This window comes from Mytilus galloprovincialis, chromosome 10, assembly GCF_965363235.1.
Source record: "Mytilus galloprovincialis chromosome 10, xbMytGall1.hap1.1, whole genome shotgun sequence".
Classification (NCBI taxonomy): Eukaryota; Metazoa; Mollusca; class Bivalvia; order Mytilida; family Mytilidae; genus Mytilus; species Mytilus galloprovincialis.
This window is the reverse complement of record NC_134847.1, coordinates 10,646,087-10,657,548: the sequence shown is the minus strand read 5'-3', so window position 1 is coordinate 10,657,548 and position 11,462 is coordinate 10,646,087. Positions and strand designations below refer to the sequence as shown.

At 31.8% G+C, this 11,462-nt stretch overlaps 1 protein-coding gene across 1 annotated transcript; it reads right to left on the bottom strand.

Annotated features, from left to right (window-relative positions):
- Nucleotides 1-1,141: 1,141 nt before the first annotated feature.
- On the bottom strand, nucleotides 1,142-8,956 carry LOC143049815 (monocarboxylate transporter 9-like). The gene is made up of 5 exons (XM_076223548.1): nucleotides 8,777-8,956; nucleotides 6,487-6,746; nucleotides 5,036-5,179; nucleotides 2,255-3,439; nucleotides 1,142-1,340 (listed from the first exon to the last, which is right to left on the bottom strand). Exons 2-5 carry the CDS (start codon nucleotides 6,692-6,694, stop codon nucleotides 1,156-1,158), a joined length of 1,722 nt encoding a protein of 573 aa, XP_076079663.1. The 5' UTR covers nucleotides 6,695-6,746; nucleotides 8,777-8,956; the 3' UTR covers nucleotides 1,142-1,155.
- Nucleotides 8,957-11,462: the final 2,506 nt, after the last annotated feature.

Genomic DNA, 11,462 nt, shown 5'->3' with positions numbered 1-11,462 from the left:
AATGCCCAAATGGTGTAATTTAAAAAAGTTAAATGTGCCTGACATCATGACAAAAACATGATATAATATCTGCATTTTCAACATAATAAATAATGTGTCCTACAATTCAATGTAAAACATAAAATTTAATAAACAAGAAAGTAGAACCTGAATCCAAGATCTACTTTTTAAAATATATAAATCTAATTTATTTATAACATAAACTGTTATCACAGAGATATGTCTCGCCTTTTTGTAATTTTGATTATGCAAATGTTGAAATCCAAATAGCAATACTCTAACATCTTACAAAAGTTATGCAAATATTCAAAGTCAATGAACCATGACTGAGTTATATGGCTGAACAATCTCCATGTAAATGAAATGTGCCAATGCTAAAACAACTGCATACCAAATACCATTGACTTACATTTATTATAAGTCGTGCCCAAATCTAAATACAAACATTAGCTTATAAACTATGTAAAAGTTCAAAAGTCAATGAACCATGAAGAGGGGGTGGGGCTATACAATCTCCATGGAAACAACACTTGCAAGTGCCAATAAATTTGAATACCAAATATCATTGACTTAACATAAGCAGTTCATCTTAAACTGATCTAATCACAAACTAATACATGTAAATTAAGATAAGTTTCAAAGTCATTAGACTGTAACTGAGGGGCAAGGCCAAATATTCTCCATGGAAATGAGATGTGCCAAAGCTTATACTACTGAATACCAATTAGCATTGGCCTACCACTAATGGTTCCCCTTGAACTGACCTAATCACAAACTAATACAAAAGTCAAAAATTTTCAAAGTCAATAGACCATGACTAAGGGGGACGGAGCAATATATCTCCATGGAGACCAGATATGCCAATGCTTATACATCTGCATACCAAATATCATTGACCTACCACTTGTGGTTGCCCATAAACTTACCTAATCACAAACTAATACATGTAAAATAAGCAAAAGTTTCGAAGTCAATAGACCATGACTGAGGGGCAAGGCCAAATAATCTCCATGGAAATGTGATGTGCCAATGCTTATACAAATGCATACCAAATATGATTGACATACCACTTGCCGTACACCATAAACTACTCCTAAACAGCATACCTATGTCTCGCTTTTTGAATCCTTCAAGGCAAGACAACAACACCATTAACTACATGCAATACACATGTAAACATTCTTTGGGAATCTTTTCTGGTTTCCTTCTGCTTGGTTTGGGCTCTAAATAGAAGTAATCAAGAACAGGTATCAGTATAATGAGTAATCCAGCCAGTATGATACATCCACCACCAATATAGAAAGCAATCTCTATACTTCCTGTCTGTTCAAATACCCAACCTGTAATGAAGAAAGGTATAATTAACATTTTGGTGTCTATCCCGTATGAGTTTTACTCATTGTTGAAGGAGAGTATATATATACCATATGGCGACCTTTTGCTGCTAACATCTTCATTTTTTTCCGTGGTGGATAGTTGTCTCATTGGCAATCATAAATATCTTCTTATAATACTGATTTATTTAGAATGATTAAATTCAAGCTTTTTTAAAGAGTATTTTCACAATTAACATGATTAATAATGTTTGGCATTATTTTTGTGTAAGATTTAATTTTGCATTTCCATAGTAGAAAACTAACTAGAATATATATCGTCGCTAATACATATTGTAAAACTTGCACCTTTCTTATTTAACTACATCAAGTAAATGTGAAAATCTTGAAATTATATCGCCATGAAGTGTGTGAAAAGGTTAATGCTATACAGAGTATCTGCAAAACTACATGTAAGTTGGTTGACAGTATATATATGAATGCACTTGTTTAGAGGTATGATTATGCAGTAACTTTTCAGCACACTTTAATTATCTTGAAGTTTATCTTTTTTGTTTATAGTCATACAGCAATGTACAGTGGAAAGGTATAAAAGGTAGTATACCAGGTTCTTGTTTATTAGATTGATTTTGTTTACACAGTTCTCTCCGATTTTGCAATGTCTATTAGAGTGTTTTGTATTTCATTAATATTAGTCATGTTAGTTTTTCAATTATGTTTTTTTTGCCTCTTACATTTTCTTAATTAAAGTTTTAATGATTGATTGATTGATTGCTGTTTAACTCCACTTTCAGCTACTGAAACCACCGGGTCACCAAGGCCCCTAATAAGTGCTGATGGAACCAGTGAAAAACATATTTTCTGTTTATAATATAAATATAACATGTAGACTACTGCTATTGCTATTAAGAATTTAATACCTATAAGTGGAGGTGCTGCTATACTTCCAATGCCATTGGCAAGCATCACATATCCCATACCAGTACCAAGAGCATCTGGTCCAACAATTGCTGCTACTGCAACAATTAACAACCCCATTATAATGTTAGCCATCACAGAGAAGGCAACATAAATTATGGCCAGTGCGCCAAAGCTATGGAACGCTGTAATCGGAAATAAAAGACAAAAGCTGCCTGTCAGAACTGTGATGACAATATAAACAATGTCTAAACGTAGTTTGGGGATATTTCCTACAATTCCTCCTAAGATGCTTCCAAAAAATGCACCAAAACCACCAATGCTAAATATTGAAGCTGAGGACTGTTCAGTTAATCCAATGGTCAGAAAGTACTGAGGTCCAAACAGAAGTATTATCACGATACCCATGTTCCATAAAATATTGTTTGCAAAGAAAATAATGAATGCATAATTAAATAATATAGAACATGTGCTTTTCTTTGTCATAGCAAGTTGTTCCACTTCGTTCAAGCTATTTCTGGGTGTATCACATTTCTTACAAGTCTCAAACTCCATGCTGCCTTTTGTCTCTTCCTTAAGTAATCTTGTTGGACTGCCAGGAATTACTATTTCAGTATGCGTTCCATCTTGTACTTCATTTGCTTCATCCTCTAAAATCTCAGTGTTTGTTTGATGCGGTTGTTCCTGTAATTGAACGTTTTCTAATGCAACACCTTCATTTGAATTAATATTTGTTTTGAATTCTGATTTTTTTCCTTCCTCTTTAATCTCATCCTCTAAGCTCATTTTTCTAGCATAGGACAATAATTGAACAGAAGATGACTTCGTATAAAGCTTTTCTGAATCATTTACATGTAGTTCAGATTCTGTTTCTTCTGGCTCCTTTTCAAGACTTTCGACTTCAATTTCTCTGTCTTGCGCTGCTTTTTCATACTTCTGTTTAAGGCTTTCTGGAACTGGTCGGAGCAAACTGGCAAAAATAAAATTCTGCATACTGATTCCACATACAATATAGAAAGATCCTCTCCATCCATATTTGTCGACTAAAAAATTTACCAATATTGGAAAAATGATTGCTCCTACTCCAGAACCACTAGTAGCTAGTCCTGTGGCTAAACTACGTTTTGTGTCATAGTACAATCCTGATAACACATGAGAGGGTACATAAACCAAGCAAAATCCTAGACCTAAAATAATAAGCAAAAATTATAAAACAAAATGACAAAATAACAATTGATATTTAATAAGTGACATTTATAGACACCGTTTTTTGTATAACATAGTGTAAGCACAGACATTTTTCTTCAAGTGCAGTGTAAATCTACAACTTTTCCCTCTATAATTAAAGTCTATAAAAAATATAGAACATGAAAAAATCTGTCAAATGGACAGCAAATTGCTAAAATAACCTATGTTTGACAACAATTTTGGAAAGGAATATGACATTTTAAATGCAATAAATGGATGAAACATTAACATTAGGAAATATTCATCTGGTTCCAATGAAGCCACAAACTTATTTTGCTGAAACTCAAAATGATTTAAAGTATGCTCTCAAGTAACATGAACCAAACGTGAAACCCAATATATAATAAATATGTCTTAAATTAACAATTTAAGGTTCTGGGTTAAACTGTATTTCATAGAAGAATCCCCTCAACATTTTCTTTAAAATCTGAAGCAAGATTGCAACATTTCATTTTGGTATTATGCATTTAGTATTAGAAACCTTAGTTTGTAAATACCAGAGAAATAAGCCAAAGCAAGACCATAAAAAAAAATGTTTTAAAGATACATGTACTGCTGGGAATAAATGATAAGTGCTTCAATTTTTTTTAATTTGATTAATTTATTGTTCATTGTTGTTGATGTTTTACTTTAAACCCAGGTTTTTTTTAAGAAACAAAAAAAACAAAAATAAATCATGTGTAAATATGTTTCTGTATGGAAGTACAAATGTAATACAATTGTAGTATCTAATGGGAGATAACCCTTTTTTACATCAAAATTTCATTGTATAACAAGAAACAGTTATATTACAAATTTGTTTAATACTACATTTTATCATGTTTATATCATATTACAGTTTTTAGTAATTGCCTGAACCGGCAGAATTGTTAGTCTAAAATAACATACAAACAATATGTAGTCAATGCTTTCACCTTCTTTCTAAAGAAATAAGTCTTTTAAGCCATGAATTTCTGAACTTATAAATGAAAAATGAATGTAATGTGATTCATTCATTCATTTACAAGGGATACATCCAATTTCTTCGATTGCAGAAAAACAGTTTTACATGGATACTTGATTTGGTTGTCCGTGACAGAGTCTGCATACAAACCTATACATAATGTGTACTTCTAATAATATATAATTTAATTTTGGATGTAACGTGTCTTCTGATTGGCTGACGTTATTTTGTTATCAGTCCATAGACATAATTAAGTCATGTGACCGTGACGTCATCAACATTTTTTCATGGTTTTCTACCGTTTAAAATGGAATTTAGAATTAAATTATAAGAAATGACTGTAATATTTTTTTCTGTCTATTCGAAATAACATAAAAAATGTGGTGCACACTGTTAAATAACCTGCTACGCGCGTTATTCAGTGTGCACCAAATTTTTATGTTATTTCTTCATAGACAGAAAAAATATTACAGTCATTCCTTAAATAAATTTGTGGCTCACATATACTTATGAAACCCACATAAATAGTTTTTTCCATAAATGAAAAAGAATCCACATAACATGGCTACAGTAAAGACATTTTTAATCTTACCACTGAGAACCCCATAAAATCCATACATGTATATGATGTTAGGAGCAAATGGCAAGCCAATCAGACCAATACAACTAAGGGTGGCTCCAATCAGTGCCACCTTTCTGTGGCTCATATGGTTCATCAGAATTGTGGCAATAGGACCTGAAAAACACCATAGAAAAATATATACATTCTGTACATTTGTAGATTTTCAGGTTTTCTACACATTAAAATCTTTAAATATCACATGCAAAAGGTGGGTGAGTGTAGCACAGGGAAAAAGTAAAAAGCTTAATACTGTGTGGACCAGCTGATGTTTTATGATATCTTTAAGCAGGTAACCAAATAAATCCTTTTATCATGCTATTTATGCCCTTTCATTGACAACTTAATATTTGCTAATTAAATTTGGTGTTTCCTAACATACAATGTATTACAAGAAGGGCCAAAGATACATGAGGGATATTCAAACTTATTAAAGTCTAGAAGAAACTGACAACACCATTGCTAAAAAAATAGAACAACAGACAAACAATAGTAAAGTTGCTCCTCAGACATAATGTGATATCCTTCCAAGTTCTGCTCATGTCTCAAAGCCATAATACGAGCGACTGAGTACAATGATAAAAGAGAAGGGAAGGAAGTTGAATGAAATAACATGTGTATATAGATTTTCTCGTTTTCAAAGGTTTTACACTAGACGTTTTTGGGGCTCTTTATAGCTTGCTGTTTGGTGTGAGCAAAGGCTCCATGTTGAAGTGTTCAAGACCCTACTTTGACCTATAACAGTTTACTTTTACAAATATTGACTTGGACGGAGAGTTGTCTCATTGGCACTCATACCACATCTTCTTATATATAATTAGCTATTAGTATTATTATGTTTCTATCATCACAGCAAAACTTCATTAATATATGTAGCTGAGTTTAATTATACTTTAATTGATTTCGTATAGCTAAGAATTCATCTGACCTTAACATGTGTGATTCATATAAAGTAAAAGGAAGTTCTCAAAGGTGTTTTTCTTTGGTATTAACATCATAACATTTTTTGTATTTACATCAAATATATTTAACATTTATAACATTATTCAAATATATGCATAAGTAAGTCAACTGTAAGAATTGTATATACAATCTTCAAATTCCATTTTCATATGCATAACATTTTTTTATTTAAGAAAAATACAGGGAAAATGTCAAAACACATGACTAAAGCCTCATTCTGAGATTCTAGAAATTCTCTGTAAAATGTTGATGTCACCATAATAAAAGATTGACCTCACTTGCATTATAACTTAAATTTTTAATGCTGTGATATAATCAAAAATTTGATCAAGCACACATTTTAAGTATGAATATTCTGTAATTCTGTCATTTAAAATATACAAACGTTACTACATGTACATGTACAGAGTACATGCATAACTGAGTCAAGTTAATTGTATAGCTAACAAAATGTATCTTACCTGATCCCAGGAATACCCCAACATTGATTGATCCAATAAGAGAGATGGCTGCTGGACTGTCATCAAAGTAACGCAGGAAGAACATATTGTAGATACCAAAACTCTGAGCTGTTCCAAACGATGGTATCTGTATCATGAATGCAGAAAAAACAACCACAACTCCCCAAAATCCACCTTCCTTCTTCTCTAACCAAGAATACAGACCCATGACTGGTCATATGATCTCGTTAAAAATCGATTTTTTTAAATGGCAGTGTTCACTGAAAAATATAGGTAATACTTTGTCAAGATAAACAGTTTTTTAGGATAATTGTAAACCAACTTAATTTCAATCGCAATTTGTTTTCATGATCAAGACTTTACATAGCTAGTCATGATAGTAGAAGAATAATGCAAATATAAATTGTTGCTAATATGTAAAACTAGGTACTCTCCTTACTACATGTACTATACGGCATCAAGTAAATTAGAAAATCAAGAAATTAAATAGCCGCAAATAGGAAGGGTAAAACGTGTGTAAAGTATCCAAGAAAATAAGTTGGTTAACATAATATAGGGTTTTTTTCTCTCACTTTTCAATATTTTCCCCATCCTGATGTACAAATCTAAGTTACATGTATATATATATTTACAAACAGTTTCATTGTTGAGTTCCTTCACAGCTTGTTTAGATTCAAGGCAATGCAGAGTTTGAACCTTTTCTATTCATCACAATTTGCAAAAACAAACAGAAACCAAAAATTCAACAATTTTATGTTTATATAAAGGGGCATGCATAAATCATGAACAGTAAACATTGTATTAAAGGTGAATCTAGATCATTTTTTTTGGTGTTTGAATGGTTTTACCATGTGTTTACACCAGTAAATTTTGGGACCCTTTATACATGTTATACGTTTTGTAGCTTGCTGTTTGGTGTGAGCTAAGGCTCTGTGTTGAAATCCGTACTTTGACCTATAATGGTTTACATGTTGTAAAGGGGTCCATAATGGCAAATAATGAAAAATACAAATTATTGCAAGAAGGGGTGTAGGTGGTTTTGTAACCTGGTCATTTCATAACTAGTCGATTCCTAACTACAATGTAACTAATTAATTTTGTAATGGAAAAGTTTCATAACCTTATAACAATATATAATAATATATAAAGGTTATCATGGTTATGGAAATAATGTTAAATAAATATTTTTCAATCAAAAATAATAAAAAAACTTATTGATGTACATGATGTATATATATGAATGTAAACTAAAAGGTATCTGAGAATGTTAGGACCTGCTACATGTACATACATGTACAAGAACGCATATTCTGATTCTGGGATAAATATACTCAAAACCAGATGTCATGTAGTACATTGTTAAGGAGATGTGCTTTTATTTATGGACCAAATGCTGCTTCTGCTGCTCCAGCCAACTAAAACTTTTTTTCATGTACAATGATGTATATACCAGGGTTTAATTTTTCAGATAAAATTTATTACAATTACATTATTATTATTAGATGAGGGGCATAAAGGGGGAGTCATGGGATTAGCTGCACGGAAGAATGCAAAATAAAATTGACATTTAACGATGAAAGAACAATTAAAAATTTCTTGCATTTTGATCTTTTGGCCGATTTTACGAAACACAGTGAATAACAAACCTTTCCCCGCCTGCATGTGAAATAATAATGGCAAAACACATTGCACGAAAAATAACCCTAAACCACCCTTGTAGATGCACAGCTTGCATTGATTATTTTTAATTATAAATCCAAGAACAAAACTCAGGAGATTTATTTTTTGCTTCAATATATATAGACAAGGCCTCACGGTCATAAAACTTTCGAGCATGATTTTTGTACTCAGACTCGAAAATCAACCAATCAAATTGCTGGATTTCATGTTTCGAGCACGATTTTTGTGCTCCGAGCACTGAGCAAAGTTTTATGCCTTCAAGGCCAGGCCTTGCGGTCATAAAATTTTCGAGCACGAGTTTTGTACTCAGACTCAAGAAACAACCAATCAAAATGCTGGATTTCATGTTTCGAGCATGATTTTTGTGCTCCGAGCACTGAGCAAAGTTTTATGACTTCAACCCCAGGTTACAAAACCACTAGCATTCCCAAGAAGTCCACTGCCTTTCCAAAAAAAATACGTGCAATTTGGGTACTGTGACGTAATGTCCAAGAGGAAAGTAGTGATTCTCATGTACAAAAAAAAAACAGATTCATATTATATGATGATATAACCCGAGATTATTCAGATACATTACAAAAGGTAAACAAACTAAAAATATAATAATTACCAGATAACTGACCAAACACAAACGCTTGCCCTTGACCTTAAGCGCTTTTTGCATAGTAACTTAACCGTAGCTTCACTTTAACAATATTCAGCGGTCATGTTTTCTTTAAAAGCATTCGTAAATGCTAAGAATTCGAAATTTTACAGCCTACACCCCATATCAAAATCACACCAAAATCTAGGACGACATAATAAAGAACTAAACAAAAATCAATACCGTAAGATGCGTAATAATTCCGGAAAATGAATATTGTGAACCAATTACAAAATGAAAAAAGAAAATTTAAAATGCAGGATTATTTTATCCGATATAATGTGAAAAGATTGAAAGACTCGCCGAACAACTCGAGGTGAACATATGAAGCTATTCTATTAAAACGGTAGGTCAAATCCATTGAAACTTTCCCTGCCATGTGCCAATGTCACGTAGTATCTGTCATTAATGATTTTGGAAATGGTCTCTGTTACAAACAGTCTTTATATTAATATTTAATATTAAAAAATAAGACCATTTATTAATATTAAAAAATAAGACCATTTATTAATATTAAAAAATGATTTTTTAATATTAATAAATAGGATCTATTTTTTTTTATATTAAATATTATTTTTTTAATATTAATAAATCGAATATTTAATATTAAAAAAATATTTTTTTAATATTAAAAAATAAAACCTATTTATTAATACTAAAAAATCGTCATTTTTTAATATTAATAAATAGGTTTTATTTTTTAATATTAATAAATAGGGGATAAACTCCACAACGGTTTGCCATATTTGACTCATATTTTTACCAAGAAACCAAAAAACATATAAATCTTTCATGAGGTATAAAATTGCAAACATATATATATTTCCATGGGAAACGAAATGGCATACATATAAATTTTCCATGATGAACGAAATGGTATACATGCCCGCATATGATTAAATATATATGCCGCGGATGATTAAATATTCCACAAGGTACCGTAACGGTATGGTATACATGCAAATCTTTCATGAGATACGAAATGGTATACATGCAGATCTTCCATGAGGTACGAAATGGTATACATGCAAATCGTCCACTGATGAGGTACAAAATGGTATACATATACAAATCTTCCATGAGATACAATGTTAATGATATATAAATATTCCACAAGATTCGAAATTGTATACAGTCATATGAATCTTCTATAAGTTACGAAATGGCGCACTTAATTCGGTGAGACAGTTTTTTTTACCAAAAAAAAAAATAAATAAATCCTTCATGAGGTACGAAATCGAATACATACAATCTTTCATGAGGTAAGAAATGTTATACATGTAAATATGTCATAAGGTACGTTATGGTTAGAGTACGGAATGGTTTTGTCAGGGTACGAAATGGGGGTTACTAAATGGTTAAGGAGCGAAATTACCGTATATAATTCTTAATTAATCCCGTTCAAAGCAATAGATAACCATGCAGAAGTATTGTATTAAGTTTAAACTGCACTAGTTGATTATAGCATATCTAGTAAACTAATATTGAATTTCTGTTGTTTTAACTGACTACATGTACATGTAAAGTTCTGTCTGTTTGTGACACCAGGTACTGTTTGGTCAAAATTCTTGTTGTACGTATAGGAATACAGTTGTATCAAGAGAAGAAGAAAATATTGCTACGGGGTTGAAGGTCCCGAGGCCGATTCTGACTCGGGGCGCTGAATATTTTAATATATCACAAGCGTTTAAACTAGTCAGAATGAGTACTTTAGGGGCCATAGGTCAGGTCAAAGTGATTAATATCAAGTTGTGATTTTATGGCGTTAAGCATCCCTATATCGTTCAATAGTTCACACTGTAAACAAACAAAAGCTGGAAATTTCAGTAAATTACAAGGGTGATTTTTACCCTCCCGCACACTTCTATGGTACCCAGAGTTCAAACTATAATGGGTTCTTCGGGGCCTTAGGAGGTCAAACTTTGACCTGGAGATCACATAACATATATCTCTCCGATTTGTCTGTTCTCGATAAGTGTCTCGGAAGATCTCTCAGAGTACTTTGATTCCTCCATCATAATATCAGATAATAAAATGGACGGGTCCGCGCCTGTAACTGAATATTAAAGTTGAGAATACCACGCCTTAGACAATATATTCATTTACTAGTAGATTATTTAAGATTATGATTTAAGTTTTATATAACATCTTTATGAAAATACATAGTACAAGTGTTTAACCTAGACAAAAAATTTGAAAAGAAATTCACAACTTACTATAGGTTTTCCTAACATTATATAAAATAGAATTATATTTATTTTACCTAACTAGCTGGCTCGCCTCATACAAATTGTTCATCTTTATATAATTTCAAATAAGTAATTTTTAATGCATGGATTGTCTATAATGAACGTGTATCAGTTTGTCTTTGTTCTTCTCTTGTCAAGTTGTGATTTTTATGCTGTTAAGGGCCCTTTAATACGATAAATACATTGCATGGTTCGAGAGAAGGTATGGCTAGCGTTCCTAGATCGTTCGATAGTTTCGTTCCTAATATAAAAAGTTGAAAAGTTCCCGACATTAATCCAATATTGTTTTGTTACCTCAGCTAATAAAACATAAGGTTGTATTCATCACACTGTAAACAAATAGACATGCTATTTTCCATCCATAGACTGTCCCACTACTTCTCGTTGTAACGTCCGCAATATAA